At 42.6% G+C, this 18,325-nt stretch overlaps 1 protein-coding gene across 5 annotated transcripts in view; it reads left to right on the top strand.

The window, feature by feature from the left end:
* The window catches only part of ABTB3 (ankyrin repeat and BTB domain containing 3), a 164,477-nt gene that overhangs the window by 81,814 nt on the left and 64,338 nt on the right, over window positions 1-18,325 (top strand). For all 5 annotated transcript variants that reach the window (XM_030263130.4, XM_030263131.4, XM_030263128.4 and 2 more), the window contains exon 2: window positions 10,721-10,870. In XM_030263130.4, coding sequence (XP_030118990.4) covers window positions 10,721-10,870 — 150 coding nt within the window. The remainder of the gene's footprint in view (window positions 1-10,720; window positions 10,871-18,325) is intronic.

The raw sequence follows: 18,325 nt of genomic DNA, 5'->3' as shown, positions 1-18,325 counted from the left end.
GTGTGTTCAGTGCTCTGGAAAAGGCTCTGACATAGAGATGGCCATATATTCCTGGACTACAGGATTTTTGGTGTTTGTTGGTCAGTGTTGATCTGTGAGTTCCTAGGTGAAGCAGAGGAGAAGATTAATAATGCAAAGGTTCATATCTTCAGATTATGCATAAATGAAAACTGCATTTGACCTTTAACCACTCTGGGAATAAATGTGCAGCCATTTCTCTCTAGGGAAATAATAGAGGGCATAATTTAAAAAAAATGTATTAGATATTTTAGGAATAAAACTGTTTATTTTCATGTAAAATTCTAAATGTAGGAATACATACTCTATGTGGATTAAAAAGAACTATTAGATGTCTGTAACATAAACTTAAGTCTTTTTCAGATAAAGCGGTAGCCACGTAATGAGCTCATGCACATGAACACAGTTAGTTTGCATTATAGCTGGGTAGGGAAGAGTGTGTCTATCAGCTCTATAAAACCTGAATTATTTGAAATGGGTTCAGACAGGCAATCTGTAGGACAAGCGATCATAAATGTGTGCTAGCAGCATAGTCTAACCTCTCTTACTGTAAATTTTTAAAATTGTCTATAATGATTTTACCATATATATGTATGTATATAGGTTAACCTTTACTGGTCAGAACTGATTTATTGTTGTGGGTGTCTATATATCAAAGGTCTGAATGGTAAAATACGTGCTATTAACAAGCAATTTCTATTTAGTAAGCTGAGAGGAATTTTGGAAGAATGTAAATGTTACTTTTAGAAAGGGCTGTTATCTGGCTGGTATCCAGGGTTTCCAGTCAGTGAAAGTTTTAGGTGAGTATTTGGCTTTAAATAAATGGCAGAACCCCACTGAAGCAAGAACATGCTGAAGTTTCTCCTTCCCTGAGGGAGGATGGGTACCTTGGTCCCAAGAAGGTCATGTCTGTCAGTGCCTGAGCTCAGGTGTTTGCAGGTGGGGGCATCTCACCTGCTAGGGATACCCCAGATGATGTACCAACCACACAGAGGCTGTGGGGCATGTCCTGCTGGGGGTTCTTAAGCAGTTCAGGAGATTGCCATAATGCTTTGTCGTAAACTTCGTGGGTAGGTGGTTTTTATGCTGCTTTGATAATCTGTTTGTTTAGTGCATCCTTAGCAGGGTGGGAGGGAGTATAGTGAATCCCTGGAGTGATGGGATACTGCCCTAAAGCCAGTAAATAGCAGCTTGTGTTTCTAAACCATCTTATCATTATTTACTTTTATTAAGCATGGACTTTGATGATGAGGGTGGAGTGGCTAATCTGTGCAAGCAGTTGAAAGGAAATCCTAATTACTAATCCTTTTCTGTGGGCTCCACACACTCCAGTTTACCCAAAACTTATCCCTTGGGGGGCTAACATCCTGACCCCAAGTCAGTGAGAGTTCTGTCAAAGCTACCTGCATTTTCTTGGTGAGGTGTGGCAACATGCAGCAGTAGTATAATTTTGTTCACATGTATTCATAGCCTGTGGGGTTTCCTTGCAGCCCCTGTGCGTCGTGTTTTTGGGTTTGATGCCTTACCGACTGCAGACATAAATAATTTTATTTCTTTTATATTTATTTCATTAAGACACATACCTAGCACCTTCCCAGAAACCTTTAAGGCAGACAGTTTAGTTGTTCAAATTGGAGGATGGTGATGATTTTAGCAGCTTTGTGATAGTACGGTAGCATTGCCTGGGCCAGAGGCCAAGGTTTTGGCATCCATGGAAGGTGACTTAGAAAGCAAAGAGCAAGCACCCAGCTCTGCAGGAAGTGGTGTCATCTCCCATCAACCAGTCACCTCACCCTTGTAAGGTGTTTTCACCAGTTGGAATTGCAAACCATCCTTATTTCTGCTGTATGTATCAGGTTTGCATCAGCATTTGCATACATATCTGGCTCCCAAGTGCAAGTGATTACTCCGTAGACCACAAATGCTTTGTCACACTCCCCTCAATCCCATTTCCATATGCTTCCACTCAGGAAATGGGAAGGGTGCAGTTGGTAGCTACAATGGGAATGCCCCATGCTCAGACTCAGCACTGTGTGTCTGCTCTGCTGCGTATTATTTATAGAGTTTTGTGTAAGCTGATGGTGTTATGAAGTGAAAGGAGGGCTTTTTTGCAAACAATTCCTTCTCCTGTAAAAAGCATACTAATCTTTGTGGATATTGAAGAAAATAGAGGTGTTTTTTAGGGTTTCCAAAGTATTCTTGCCAAGTGTATTGTACAGTATTAGTGCAACTGCTCAGAAACAGAGGCATGTGAGTGTTTTTAGAATGATGTGCCTGACCCTTGAGGTCATCTGATGGCACAAGGATGGTGGCACACAGAGAAAGCAGTGGAAAATATGCTCTTTTGGACCAGGCATTTTGTGCTGCTTTACTGCAGCTACAGTACCTGGAACACGAGCCTGTTTGGATTGTAGGTCTCGCAAGACCGGGAGATGATGTCCTTGCATGGGATTACTCATTTGCAGTTTGATACTCAGTCTGTCTTCTCAAGAAGCCCAAACCAGCATTGTTACAAGAAGCTCACTGCTCACGCATGATAATGCCCCAAGAGCTTCTGGTGCCTTGTGTGTCAAACACTGGAGGAGACGGGGCTGGGTCAGGAGAGATGCTGTATCAGCACTGTGGGGCTCTCAGGCTGTGCCCATATCATGGTTCTGATAGGGGAAGGCTTCAGTCTGGGCTGGGCATTTCAGGGGCCAGGTAATGAATGAAGGAAATTACAGACTCTGGGAAACTGTATTATAAGCTATGAATCACTGAATCCTCTCTCATTCTGCTGTTATCAGCTGACAGGTCTTTGTCCATAAAATAAAACACATTAATGCATTCTTAGTCATTTTTGGTGACTCAAAGGCTTAGACCTTCTTTGAACTCTCAGTCTAAGAGGAAGTTTTGCTTGTTTTTAGCCAAACCCATTTTTGCGTGAGTTAGTACTCCTGCTCATTCCCAGGGTCACATTTCTACCAGTGCACATCCTTTCCTCTGGAGTGTGTGCCTTAGGTCTGCTACAAGAGGCACTCTCATGGTTCGACTGGGTGCCATCAAATCTGCATTTCTCCAGCTTTTTCACTTGCTGGTACTGCCAACACAACACGTTCATTGTGATCTTTTCTTCCAGCAGGTTCCCCGTGAAGTCTCAGCTTCTTTTTGGGTCACCACACTGAGGGCTGAATGTGTTATATTTATTTGCATGTAGCAAAGAAGGAAGGTGGTACTGGCCTTTTTTATTGTTTCCCCCCCCCGCCCCCCCTTTTTGTATTTGAATGCCTCCTATCAAAAAATACGACAAAACCTTTTTCCCAGATGTCATGAGTTTGAGGGCAGCTTAGATCAGGGTAATCTCAAGCTGATGGGTGCTCAACGTGAAATTAATGTGCTATGTCAGCTCTAACATCTCCCTGCCAAAAAAATCACAACTGTCATTGAAACTTTTATGGTCACTGTGACAGTGGAGCAGCGTGACTGAGCAGAGTGTGTTGTCGTGCAATTTTCCTGTTCCAAAGTTCATAAAATGCCCCTTTGTGGCCAAGAGGGAGAGAGCAGTAGTGAAAATCACAGGGAGGTGAAGGCACAGGGTGCACATCAGTGCCCTCAGTGTGGCATCAGCTGCCCCTCACTATGCTGTCATCCTCCCTGGAAAACAGCATCTTCAGCAGTACCACAAAGACCACTTTAGGAAACTGGGGCAAGACTTTGGGGATAAGCATGAGGAGAAGGATCTCCATTTCCTCTCTCGTGGACTGCTCCATGTTCACTGCTTTTGTACTTGTTTTTGTGGTGGCTTTGAGGATTTTGAAGTTTAGCAATTCAGTTTGGCAAGACTTAAGATTTTCCTTTCCCTATATCCTAATAAAAATAAATATAAAGCTGTAGTTAGTGATTTGGGAGCTCAATTTCTATGTTTAGGGGGATTTAATTTTCTGATTCTTCTTTGTTTTGTAATATATAGCCTGAACAATCAAATCCATCCCTTGTTCCACTTGGTTGTGCACCACTTAACTGCTTGGTGCTAGCAGAATATATCCTAATTTAGTTGAATTGTTGTTACTTGTATGCCATTTTAAGCAGCAGTGATTGCCACTCATTATCATTAGGCAAAAACTATTGCCTTTAGAGGGATCCTAATAGGGAGGACATCCCAGTTAAGTAGAATGTGCTCTGCTAAGAAACTTCGTTACAAGAAAAGATGTCACAGTTGCATTTGTAATATAATTCTATTATCTTCTCTTCCCGTAGCATCTGCTCAGGTATCTCACAGAGGTGCTCTCTGCTTTGGAGGATTTAGTTAGGCTCTCAGTTCTGTAATTTTTAAGCATTATTCATTTGCTCTTCTCCTGGTTTTTCCAGGAGAGAAAGGGTGATCTCCTGTGGTTAAAATGCAAAACTAGAAGCATTATGGTCTTTTCCTGTTTTCTCTGACACTCTTCATTTCACCTTGTGTCAGTAACTAAACTCTCCTATGCTTCACTTTCACTTTCTCTATGTGTTAGACGTGAATAATACTGGAGGTGAAGTATAGAGCTTTGTAAAGTTTGTTCATGTCGTTGAGTACTGGCTGTTAAAGACACACAAAGGCAGTGTCCCTTTAGTCCCCTGATTCCTGTTCCTGCTCCACCCTGCCTCGTTTGGGCTGCTCTGCCTACTGTAAGGCTCCAATTCTGGAAACTTGATCTCACCACCTAGCTTTCCCAAGTGCTTTGGATTTTCTCTATGCAGAGCCACTCCTTGTTATTTAATCGGGCTGGAATGTGTGGAAAGAAGACACTTTGCTCTTCTTGCCTTGAATGGCTTCCAGCTTGTCCGTTAGCTGAAAGCAGTGGCTGATATGATTAGCTTTCAAGTTTTCCCTGTGGTCTCATCTCTGTAAGGAGAATGTTTTCCATCTGCCTTGCCCATCAGGTGGACAGGCTGAGCCTGGGAATGATGGCGCAGGTTGTTTAAAACAATGGAGACAATAGGGTTTATTTCCAGGTGTGAGCTTGGACTGTGGCAGTTTGTGTCACTTTACATTCACCTGCTCCTACACACCTAGTGTGAGGGTGCTGAGCTCAGGGTGCAGCTGATCCCATATCATCCCTCAAAATCTGCTGAGCACCTGGATGGTGTCCTTCTCATGTACTCCTGGGTGCCACGACAGCAGAATGTTGGGGTCAGGAGAGTTTTTCTGCATGTTGGAATACCATCCAAGGGAGGTTTGCACCTAGTCAAGTATTTTGCTGTTGCAAAGGCAGCTGGCTGTACCTTTGACCCTTTTATTTTTTCCCACAGACCTTTATATTGTAGATGTCAAGAATGTTCTCTGGTACTGGAAAGTATTTTAGTCCATGAGCTTGTGGAAGAAAAAGATATATTAATTTTGGTGTGTTTTTTCTTTGGTCTTGTTTTTGGTTTTGTTGTTGTTTTTGTTTGTTTATTTTTATTATTGGATGTTCTGTGAGCTCTTGAACTTCTCAGGATTATGAGAAGAGACTGGTCTCAAAGACTTTCTAGTTCTGTGTTCCCATGTAATAAAATTTATAAATTGTGATGACTGAGGGGATTTTCTACTCCTGAAGGAAGTCCTCCTGGGTAAGGTTGGCATTTACTTGAGCAATGTAATATGCAACACCACGTACTGGGGACAGCTCAGGGTTAACTACCATTTTCAGGCTCATTTTGTACAGCAATTTGCCTTATATCTATCCTGCACACTTAAATTCTATAAACTCTTAGTAGGATCCAGCTATTCCTTGCAGTGGGAGTATAAACTCTTCTCCAGATATATACACTTGCTTAAGATGTAATAGATAAAGAGGAAGGTAGAAGATTATTTTAATTACTTTCTCTTGAAAGTAATAGCACTTAAAGAAGAATAACAGGAGAGCAGCAGAGCATTCGTGTTTCTGTTTAGACTCTAAATTGGTATAAAGAAGTCTGGCAATCTTTCCAAAGGAATGAATGGTGAAATATGAAAAAAGTTTTTTTTTTTTGGTGTTTACAGCACTTAAATTTTTAGTGGAAGCAAACACATTTGTATTAGGTATCTGCTAGATTACTTAGCCATGGGTCAATTTTAATCGCATTGTTCTGTGAACATTTTTATTAATTTAATTCCTTCGAAAATTTGTTTTGTTTAGAGCATGGGATTTGAATACTGAAGGAGAGGGAGGAGGCAAAGAATTTGAGATTTGCATGACATTAGATATTGCAGACCCATAACTATAGGCAATGCACACTTCTTACTTGCCTTGTTCTATCATTTTATGTACACACACACACACAGAGACATATATAAATAAAAATTCAGCAATAGCTGAGGTATGGGCATAGGTGCCACCACTTCAGGAATTAAGTGTTTGGGCAAGAGCTGGTATATATGTGCAGGTAACTGTCTAAGAAGCAGTAGAGAAAGCTTACATTTTTAAAAAATATTTTTTTTAAATGACTCTTCTGTGTTTAGGTGATCTTTGGTCTACAATCCCTGTACTTCTCCAGCTCTGAAAAGCTGTAAGAGGTCACACAGTGGCTGCTGTGTCTTGTGGTGGGGTTGCTCTTGGCTCTCAGGTCCTTCAGGCTGTTTTGCTGGGGAGGCACTGAGGAGCTCTGCTGGGACTGCTGCTGGGCACTGAGTTTGGGATATTTGTGTGATGCACTCAGTGCTGCAAGGATGGCATTGGTCAGCTCTGTGGCAAGCTCTGAAAGAAGTAGGCAGGAAAGCATGTATTTTTGTGCCAAAATCTGCTCTGCAGTGCAGGGTGATGCATCAGCTAAGCCCAAAAGGTGGGAATGTGCACAGGGAAGTTGGAAGAATTAACAGGTACCCCAGTCTCTGGATGAGTTTGCATGAAGGTTTAAAATAACTGCTCCTTTTATATAAAAAGTCTGGGCACCTTCACTTTGTAATGTTGTGCAATACTTTGGTTTGGATTTTTAAATCTATAGGGATTGAGCTCTGGCTTGTGCTTTAGCTGAGCCCAGGAGGCAGGGAGATGTGAAATGTATTAATTGTGCATCACATTTTCTCTATGATGTTGCTTTTTCTCTAGGGATTTGGTAGAGGGAGCATTGGGACCTTATCACTGTGATTTCTTTTGGCATCCTGCTGATATTAAAATTTATGGATTTCTCTTCAGTCTTTCACCTATAGATTTCAGGGTATTCTGAGGCCAAGGGCAAAGTGAATACATCAATTTAGGGTATGGCCCATTCTGGATGTGTCCATGCAATCAACTCTTGGGCAGGTCCGTGCCCCAAGGAGGGTACAGAGACAAGGGGAAGCACCAAAAGAGGTGACAAAATGCAAATACATGAGAGTGGTTTGGTCGTCCTGCCTGCTTCCAGCACTTCACAGCAGCTGGGGTGTGGCTGCTGCACAATGCTGGTGGCATAGAGCAGACAGGGATGCACCGACGGAGTCTGGCCTGGGATTCATTGGGCAGCTGCTGACTGCTTCATTTCCACTCCAGGGAATTGCAGGGAAGAAAAAGGATAAAATAATGGGCAAAGAAGTGCACAGCATTGAGTAACCATGCAGAAAGGAAGGACATTGAACAGTGCCAGTTGAGAGAAAAGACAGGTACCACTGTTGATTTCTGAAGATGCTGCACAGAAATCTTCGGTGTGGAATGACAGATGGAACTGGCAGTGACAGCTGGAAAAAGAACTGGGAAAACCTCCTGGTTTTCAGGCCTTTGGAAACCTGAGGTCCTCACCTCAAGTGAGTGTGTTCTCATGTTCAACACAATAAAGCTGAAAAAGCAAGTGTATAATACGAATTGGTAGAGAGTTAAAATAAGGAAGTTGAACTGTAGTCAAACCAGTGAAAGATAATGGTAGCTTTTTAGTTGTTTCTATCTATAAAAAGAGATATTTATAATCACAAAGTGTTTATCTTTTTCCTCTCCCCTTCAGTTTGGTATGCTCTCTTCTTCCTTGCTGTAGCCTTTCATCAGAAAATGTGAGCTTTGCTTCAAACACTGATAAAAAGAGAGGGAGTTTCTCTTCTAAAAAGTATTTTAGTTGCTTTAATATTTTTGGGGGAAACAGTTGAAGCTAGAAGATTGGCTGAGTTGCCTGCCCAAGCCATAAAATTCCTTTTCTCCATGCTTGTGAAAACCAGATTTGATCCAGCAAAATTATGAGTTACAAACAAATCTTGCATCACCCCACTGGTCACTCACTGTGGTCAATTATAGTTTTGAAGCTGATACAAGAATCAGATGTTTGGCTATTGTGTGTGTCTGCTAATCTCCAACCCAAGTGTAACCCTTTGGCATGACACATCCTATAATTTGTTAAGTTTTGTAACAATGGCTCATTTTGCATTTCACTGGCACTTTTCTCTCCAAGAGTCTAAGAATATGCTTCCCTCTCTAAAGACCAGAGTAATTAATCATTAGGGCTGTTTGTAAGGAAAAGGCCTAGCTGTGGGAACAGAGTCATAGGCAAAGTAGAGAATAAAATTTTTATATCCCACTGCATAAATCACTTGAAGAAATATCTTCTGTATATAATTACAATTTTAAACAATCTGAATTTTATTTGTAAAGTTATCTTAAAACAGTATTTTTTTTCCTCCATGCTTAAGGTGTGTTTTTGTAGAAAAATTATCCAATTCATTTTTTAAAGATGCCATAAAGTGGCTTGTAGCCTAGTTCTTGTTTTTAGAAATCTCTTAGAATATTAGATCATTTTTGCATCTGTTTTCTGCAGGGAAGACTCTTCCAATTAGTCTTAATTTCTATCCATTAAAATGATAAAGAAGCATCTAAAAAAAATGGGAGAGAATACTTACTAAAATATGCAGGCAAGCCTGCATTTTAAATACAGGTGTTGTACTTCCTGAGCTCTGTACATCCACAGAATATAAATTTTGATCAGTGCACCAAGTGTTTATGAGAGTCAGCCACTGAGTGATGGCAGGAAAATTGGAAGAGCTTGTTTGATAAGCTGTTGTCGCTTTTCCTTCCTTACCTCTCAGCTTTGAATTGTTCCCTCCCCAGTGCTGTGTCAGGTGTCCTGCTCCTTCTCTCCAGGGCACTTTCTTAAGAGTTGTGTTACTCTCTCATGACCTTCTACACATTCATGGGGTTCTTACAAGCCTGGGACCAGGGCCAAGAGCTGGGAATTACATCTGTTGCTCCTGCTCCATCTCCAAGATTCAAACAGACTGTTGGGATTTTGTTCTGGTGCCGTTGCTGCATGCAGGGGATGATCCTTGTTTAGGTTGCTCTCTCATGGCCGTGGTGGACAAGACCTTTGGTCTTGGTTTTCCCAGTGTATGCTCCTGCTTTTTACTTTGGAATTGGTTTATGGAACCTGTGTCACCTCTTTCCTCTCAGGATGGATGCTTTTAGGTCTGTGCTGCAAATATGACTTGCATACTCAATTAGTTGCAGGGAGGAGATGGATGTGAGGAGAGGAATCCAAGGTGGTTTGGTGAAGTTAACAAGATGTCTGAGAAGAATCTCCTTTCAGGTGCATTTCCTGATCAGGCAGTGCTCCAAAGCAGTTGACAGTGCTATCAATCTGCTGACAGAATTATTGGTCAGTAGAGTTAGATATCACATATTTACTGAGCTGGGAAACTAAGCAAATTCTTCCCTTGAAGAAAAACTTTAAATATGTACCTCTTCCTTAATGGATTTTGCAAAGTCTCCTTGGCCTATAAGGGCAGGACCTAAACTCTCTATTTAAAGGAAGGAGTAGTAAAAACTAATGGAAAAAAATACATTTTCTACTCTAGCTTGTTTTCAAAGGAAATATTTGGAGATGATATTTAATCATCATAAAGAGGTACAATTCCACTGCCTCCAATGGCTGTCCACCTCTACATGTCCCAGTGGGATTGCGAAGGTGATGCTGTGAAAAGCATAGCCAGAGCTGACTGTACACAGAGCCTGGGAAGGGAGGAGAGATTGCTCTCCAAGCTGGACCAATGCAGCTGTTGCCCAAGGCTGATAATGCAGTGCTTGCTCTTGTAAATACATTCAGATTTTTATCATGACAATGATTTTGGTGAATAAATAGATGCCCTCCATCTATTCTTGAGGGTTTACATGTCATGGCCGAAAGTGACTTTTGTGCCTGAATGAATGTGTATGTAAATCATTTTATGTCAGTAGCTTTACTTTTGCCCTGCACCATAAAAATTCACTGCTCAAAGGGCTTCTGCATAATGGGTTTTTGGAGCCCAAGCAGTTCAATTGCTGCGAGCTGTATTTACAAAAGAAATTCAATCAGCCATCAATGACACAGCATCTTGATGCTGTCCCTTATTTTGGCACTTGACAGTGAAATTCCCTTGCAGGAAAAACCTGTAAATGTGTTGTCTGTCTCATCTATAATTTGAAAGCTAGTCTTTAGGAATTTTGAGATACCATTAGATACCATTTTCTAATAATTTTGTGTGGGTTTGGAGTAGTTTCTTGGAGGGTTCTTTGAAACTCTCTTGAACTCCCCCTTGAGCAATCCTAGGTTTTTCTGTAAGAGTTATCTCAAGGTGATATCGTAATGAGCTTGAAGATACTCAGAAGGACTAACAAGGGCCCCTTCTGCTTGAGTCATCTGTGTTACAGGACATTGTGTCACAGATGTTGGTTGTCTTCAAGCTCTGCACATGCAGGCTGTGTCTTGTAATGTCCCCAGAAATGATGTGGTGGTGGCAGCAAAGTTACCATACAAGCTGAAATTGCATTTGGCTTCTCTTTTTTATCCACTGTAGGTGTTCTCTGCCTGCCAGACAGCTTGAACCTTCACAAGGACCAGCAGAGGTCAAACAAGCCTGGGGAGGTGCAGATGTTCAGCCAGTCAGAGCTGAGGACCATTGAACAGTCTCTACTTGCCACACGCGTGGGGAGCATCGCTGAACTCAGTAAGTACCAGGCTGTTGAGAATGTTTGGATCTCTTTCCTTGAAGTAAAGCAAAGCTAAGTGTATTGCCCAGTTTTGCTGAGGAGAGATGAGAGGGCTGCATAATGTTGAAGGAGATGTTGGGCAGATACATCTGTGTTCATGCTCCATTGTTAGTTCAGAAGCTGAAGCTACAGGAGGAAAGTGTTGTATAGACTCATAGCAATGCCTGTGGTTTGTTTGCATACATTGCCCTCAGCCTGGCCAGATTTGCAAGTGTCTCTTGTATTGGTATCCTGTCTGATTTCAGTGGGATGTCTGTTTTAGGATGGGCAGGCAGAAAGCTGAAGGCTGCAGAAAGTAAAGCAAATATTGTCATATGTTTAGGGCAAATCTACTTCATCCTCTGTTAGAGAAGATCCTTTACCTGCCTTTCCTTCTCCAGCCCTACAACTCAAACCTGCACCAGAGAAATTAACTCCTGAAAGAATAATTGTTTGCTATTAATCAAAGAACTTTTTGGGAAATACAGGAATCTGTGATATTCATCAAAATTTGAAAACTTGGCTTTTGGCACTAATAAATGGTAGGAGGCAAAGGCCATATACGTTGTTATGTGACATGGAGATAAAGTTACCAGAAGTGCTTTATTTAAACTTTTTTTTCTTAAGAGAGAAGCATTCCAATCACATGCTTATGGTCTAGTTAGATACAGGAAGCTATGTGTGGGAAAACAGAATCATTCAGACAAAAAAAATGGGTTTTTTCTGAGGTTTGTGAGAAATACTGTCAACTATTCTTTTCCTGAGGTCTGTTATAAAATTTTGGGGAGAAATTGAAAATACTTTAATCTGTGAAGATATAGGCTACCCCACCTACTGTTGTCCTTGTTAATGAATTGTGCGTTACCAGCATCATAAAGAACTCTTGTGCATTTTTTGGCATTTCCTGTAGCAATGGGAGTCTCCTCTGTACCTCCATCCTATCATCACGGTTCAGTTTCCTCCTGTTCATGAGCGATGTGGATGTACCAAGGATGTTTATCTACAAGACACAAGATGAATTTCTGTTTTCAGCTTGCTAATTTTAATTTGCTCTGGTGCAGCATCAACGAGTCAAGAACCTTAGTGTGAAGTGTTGCTCCATCTCTGTAATCAGGTGTTCAGTGTTATTCAAATGAAGTAATTTATGCTCATTTATTTCACTTGCGTGAAACCCACAACAGTACTGTCTGTGTGCCAATTAAATTATGCATGATACAGCTCTCTTTCTTACAGTTCATATGGTTGGGGTTTAATATATAAGTAATTTGTGGGTATTTCAGGATGGGTGGCGTTTTTTATTCTGGACTTTTTTGGACCTTTGTACTCAACCCAAAAAGCCAGACTTCTTAGAGGGAGCACCCCATCCCATTTTACGGTTTGACCTCTATCACCTCTAAGAGTCCTACCTTAGTTTCAAATGCTTTGTTGGTAGGGTCTGCTTTCTGTACATCTGTTGACTGCAAACAAAGGCAAAACACTCTTCAGGGTGGCCAGTTGGAAGAACAGAGCACGTCAGTGGGAGTTGGATGCAGCTGTCAGAGAGGCTGGCACATCCAGCAGGCTGGTAGCCCTCCAAAAAGCCCTGTGGCCAGCTCGAGGGATCCTCCCTGGCCACGGCAAGCAGATGCATGTCAGGGAAGCAGCAGTGGGAGGAGCAGTAACTGGCAAAGCTTGCAAGGCTTGATACGCTCAGTTGGGTAGAAATCCGTGCTGTGGAGCAGGGCTAGTGCAGAGTTCAAAACTGAGCTGTGAAATGTGGAAGGAGTTGCAGCACGTTGGTGGGCAAAACCCTTTGAGTTTGGAGGAAAAATCATGAAGTGGGAGGAAAATAGTGCAATGATGGGATACAGTCGGTTTGCTCTTTGTTCAGTGCTTGTGTGTCTGTCTCTGCCATCAGCACTGGCTGTGAGCCAGAGGTCACAGCAAAACCTCTGCCATGGAGGTGGCTGGGGAACCACAGTGTGGGGCAGAAATGCAGAGCAGTGGGGAGAAGGTGGGGGGAACACCTGGGGATGAAGGCAGGAGGCAAAGGAGGATTTATTGTTGCCCTGGTGGTGTGAGGGGGAGGGACATTGTGGAGAAGAAAGACAATATGGCAGGCATTGCCATGGAGAAAATGAGATACGAGGGAAGGATTAAATAGGGAAAAGCGCCTGCTTTTGAGGGGGTGAATAAAGGTGATGAGGGAGACTCTGGATAGGAGGGAATTAAGAGGATAGCACTTGAGGGTCATGAGGAGGAGGAGGAGATGACAACCAGAAGCGGATGACGAGGGCAGAAGCTCAGCTTGTGGACCAGCAGAAGAAATAGTCCCCAGGCATGTGTCTGCATTTTCCTACCAGCTTGCAATATCCCAGGAGCCAGGATTTCATTTCTGTTCTCTTCAAAAGATCACAAAAACAAGGGCAAGACTAATCTTGCAATAAGCAATTTAATTTTATCTCAGGAAAAAAAATATTTAAAAAAGCAATTCTAATTGAATGAGATTTCCTATAGTTTATTGACATGAATAATTAAAGTATTGTAAGTACACAGAATAACTGGAATTAACAAGTGTCTGTGTGCAGAGGAAAGGCGTCCCCTGCTCTCAGTTCTACCCAGCATCCTTGCATGGAGCAGTGTGACCAGATGCTGAGCTGCTGAAGGCTTTGAGACCAGGGGATCAGATCTGTCCCATGGTAGACAAAAGCTTGCAAATGAGACCTGTGTTCTGCCCTGCACCTGTATTTCAGCTCACATCTTCTTAATTTCTTTACAGTCTGTCCTAGGTGAAGAAGAGATTCACAGGGTGAAAAGCCTTGTATCATGTGGTATCTTTACCTTGCCCTACCCTTGATGGTCCTTGTGTGTCTGCACCCTTTATTTTTCATGTATTGTCAGTGTATTAGAAAAGACCATTTGGGTAAGCTGGGTCTCCCTGGGTGTGACAGAAGGTAGGAGAAAACTGGGGAGGGGTGGGATGGCAGACACGACCAGATGGGGAGGGCAGCACCATCTGGTGATGCTGCCATTGAGGAGTCCTCCTAGTCAGACAGGTGCAACTGGACTCATGGATGCTGCTCTGGTCCTGCCAAATCCCGCTTGCCTGGTGCTGCTGCTCTCATCTCTGGGCTCAGCAGGCAGCAGGCACTGGTCCTTGCTGGGACATGGCCTGGCTGGTCATGACCAGGTGAGGCAGTGCCACTGGCAATGGGGTACTCTCCAGAAAATAGGAAGAAGAGGTGATGTTGCTGACTTAGGAAAAAAAAAAAAAGGTAGGTTTTGTCTCCAGGACTTAGGAGGAGAATGTAAATAGACACCTAATTCTGCACCACAGTTACAGCAGTAATGCGTGATTCCAAGGCAAAGGCTTAAAAAATTAATGTGAAACCTTATTCATTAAAATATAATGAACATGGCAGAAAGTTAAGGAACAACAATAAATCTGGTCTATATTATATTGGCATTTAGTATTCAGCAGTTGTAATTGCCTACTACAGTGTATTTTAAAATAATGTAATTTCATTTGAAATGCTTGTTGTATAGACAACATTGGGAAGAACTGAAGCACAGCAAAAAATAATAGGATTTTAAACAGTAGCCTGACAGTATTTCATTGTTGAGTCTTAGAGAAAATATATCACAGGACTTTTTTTCCCTTTTTTTCGCCCGTTCATTTTCCTTGAAGTTTCCTGTATTTCCAGACCTGACCTAGTGGAGAAAGGGAGTAGATCTGTTTGGGATTTTTTAGTAAATTTTTGGGATTCTCTTAGATTTCTGGTTCTTATCTTTCATTTCTTTCCTTTCAGATGGGGAAAAAATAAGTAGACCGAATAGAGAAAAGACAGGAACATTAGGGAGAGCTTTTGCTGTTAAGAAATCCCATGATACTGTGTTTTGACCTTTGAATATTTTTCCTAACTTCTTTATATGCATGTTTGCAATTCACAAAAATGTATGTTATATTTGATTGCATAATGCTCAAAGACACCTATTCATCATCCATCTAAAAATACTGCTGCTGGCTTGGAGACCAAATGCAGAAGGAATGAGGCTCATAACTGAAGGTCGTTGCTGTTTTTTGGGGTGAAGGAGGACCCTCTTTCTCTTGAGTGTGCACATAAGTGGTGAGAAGGCAGAGCAGAGCCTTAAGATGCACTGGCCAACAATCCAGGCACCAAGAAATACTCATCTTTTTTTACCCTGGGGTAAAGTCTATCAAAGTGTTAGTGTCTGACATGGGACCACCACCTTATGCTGACGTGTGTTCATAAGGCTGCAGAAGGCTGTGTATCTCAAGCAGCACAAGGAGATAAACCATGGTGTAGGATGTCATCAAAAGCATCTCTTAGTGTATGTCTTCAGGTTAGAGCAAAAAACTTGGGGTTTGTTTTGGTGCAAAGACGGCCAGTCTCCTATGGCTTTCCTGGGTGAGAAGTTTGCCACCCAGACTCATGCAAACCACAGTGACTGGTGCTGGTATCACTCGGAGTGTTAACCACAATGAATAATCATTTTCATTTTAAACTGTGATAATCTGAAGATGTGATTTAACACTGCTGATAGCAGAGGCTTTTTGCTTTTGAATGGTGTTTAACTAAGAGCAGTCTCCAGATGTGATGTTCAAGCTGGTATTTCCTCCCTGTCACCACTCAGGTCTCAGCAAAGTTTCCTTTTTGCCATTAGAAAAATGCCACTCTCCATCCCCCTTTTTCATTACACATCAACCTCTTTTTGCATCCAGTGCTGAATGTATATATTTCCAAAATAAAAGCCTCCCAGTGGATCTTGGCACCCTTTTAGGGATGAAAGGAAGGGTTACTGCTCAAGGGTAAGTAGGAATGTGGTTGCACATACTGATACTGTTTTTCATTTCTCCTCGCAGCCCCAGCTGAGGAGATGATGAAAGTCTGCATCCCCCTCTCTTGCCTTTTCATCTAGTCTCAATCCTCTGCAGCCAACAGGAGCCATACAAATGGATTCGTGTGCTCTAAAGAAGAGGTTAAACCTAGTTTAGAAGCAAATGCCAGGGTAAAGGTGCTTGCTGGAAGGGTGACATCTGGAGGAGTGTTGTCATAAGTGTTGCTAATTTACTGCCAGAACAAGAGCCCTGTTTGTCAGATGTATTTCTCAGACTAAGCAGCACTGTAGAATGTGACCAAGCTTATTCCCTGTGAACGGTTTGGTTCGTGGAGCACAGTGCTGAGCTAAGCAGAGGTACTAGCCCAAACCTGCTATTGAGAGGGAAGTGCTCCCTTCAGCATAGTGTTTGGCCATAAACTGACAGCCTGTGTATCACCTCTCCAGATACAGTGATACTTTCCCCAGTTTTCAAGGGCTCTCCAATGGGTTACTGCCCAAGATCTCTAGGTTCTTGCTCACCCACTTTCTGGATGTCTGATTAGCAGCTCCTCCTTGCTGATATCCACACATCATCCAGTCTGTGTGTAAAAGTTAGAAGCTGTTGAGATGCTCCTCAACAGAGAAAGCCCCCGCCCCCAGCAGAGAACAGAAGGCAGATGAATATTAAAGTTAAATGGTAGGTATTTTCTTACCTCTGGTAAGGGCTGCCTGATTGCAGACTTCCCTGTTTGCTACCCCATTCTCCTCGTATCACAACACACTTGAGATTCCAGTGGCATTTTCCTTTCTCTGCAGCCCTCCTCATCTGTGCTCTGCAGAGCACAGGCAATTGGTCAGGTCAGGGTGAGCACTCTCAGCTGGTCTGCTCAGCAATGGGGGCTCTTAAATTCTGTTTGAGGACATGAGTCTGTGTCAGGCCAAAGAAAATCCAGGAATGATGGTCCATAAGGCAGTGGTGTTCTGCAGAGTGAAGGCTCTGCATTAGGCTGGCACACAAATAGCTCATCTGAGTCAAAGCTTGTTTTGTTTGAAGTTGATTTGGCTTAAGGGGAATCAGACACAAGCATCACGCTTGCCATGTCGGATTGGAGAGTCCAAATGTGTAAGTGTTGTTATAATAGGTGTGTGAACTTGAGAGGATTTAATTATTATTGTGGCTTTTTAATGGGATGTATCCAATCCCTAATTTATCAGTCTTCAAAGGCTTTGCAAATGCTAAATTGCATGCAAACACTTACTCTGTAATATAAATAGAAGGTTCTTGTGATGGTGGGGTAAGTGAAGATATAAAGATTAAATGATCTGTGGGAGGCCACAGGGAAACCACTGCCAGAAAATGGGCTGCTTGCATCCTGGTTGTGTCTTCTCAATTCTCAATCTGGGACCACAGTTCCTTCTTTTGCTCTTGAGTGGAAGAGATGAATGGCTTTTAGGAGTAGAAAAGGTTGCCTGTGGTAGCAGATAGGTGTACAGTGTGGGACAGCAGAGATGGCAGAGCTGGGGAGGTTTCTGCAAGGTGAGCTCAACAATGAATTTGTTGCACATTGGATGCCCCACTGACTGTGGGTTATGGCACCCCAAGCAGGCCCACAGCCTGAGGCAGCTGGAATAAAATATGGAATATACAGTGTGCTGAGAACAACTTAACATTTATGTTTGAAGATACTTTGGGCTAAGAACATGCACACTGTGAAATACGTTCTGCACACTTTCTAGTGTGCAGCCACCCTATCTCTGTGCACACTCCTTTCCTGGTATAGATGAGTAGTGTTCAGTTAACAATAGAAAACCTCACAATAAATCATTTGAGGAAGGGTTTTGCTTGAGCAGTTTTGGCTCAGCTGACTTTTGAAACATGGACATTGATGTACCACTGGGGGCAGAGGAATGTGGAGGAACAGCCCAGTTGGAATTGAGAGTGTAGGGATAGATCGGGTGGCTGAGGGTGGCCTGGCACAGAAGACACAGCTCAACTGCTCATACTCACCTGCAGTGATGTGCTGACAGGTGTGTGCTGGGTGAACTGCACCAATGTGCCCCTTCAGTGCAGAAACCAGAGGCAGCAGGAGGTGGAAAGGGAAAAGAGACTTAGCTGTGCTTCGGAAAGAATGCAGAATGGCTGTGGCTACCAGCTAGCAGTCTGATTAAATAGACCATGGTTTATTGTCAGGGTTATAACTTCATGTTTCCAATACAGTTTCCCCAGAGCTGGTTGTGAGCAAAACCACAGCTCCAAGATTCTTGTATTGAAGTGTGAAATGAATCTAGGTCAAGAAAATGAGTTTTGCACCTGGCTCACATGCATGTAAGGGGGGAATCTACTGACCATGACGTGAAGTTGGCATCTAGAATGCAGCTCCCTGACGCATACTTCTCCTTTTCATGGTCTTGTCAGAACACAGGAGGTTGTTAAGGGCTCTGAAAGATAGACACAATTCCTGCCTATGGCTCTTGCCTGCTCTTTGCAGAAGGAAATATTCAGACAGGAAGCACAGCAAAGCAGTAATGCTGCTGCTGTCAACATGCCCTAAAAAAATGAGAGTTGGATGGTGGGTGCTGCTGGAATTGGCTGGGGGGAAGGAGTTCATGGG

This window comes from Taeniopygia guttata, chromosome 1A (assembly GCF_048771995.1).
Source record: "Taeniopygia guttata chromosome 1A, bTaeGut7.mat, whole genome shotgun sequence".
NCBI lineage: Eukaryota > Metazoa > Chordata > Aves > Passeriformes > Estrildidae > Taeniopygia > Taeniopygia guttata.
Note: the sequence above shows the minus strand (reverse complement) of the source record. Positions and strands in the feature narration are given on the sequence as shown.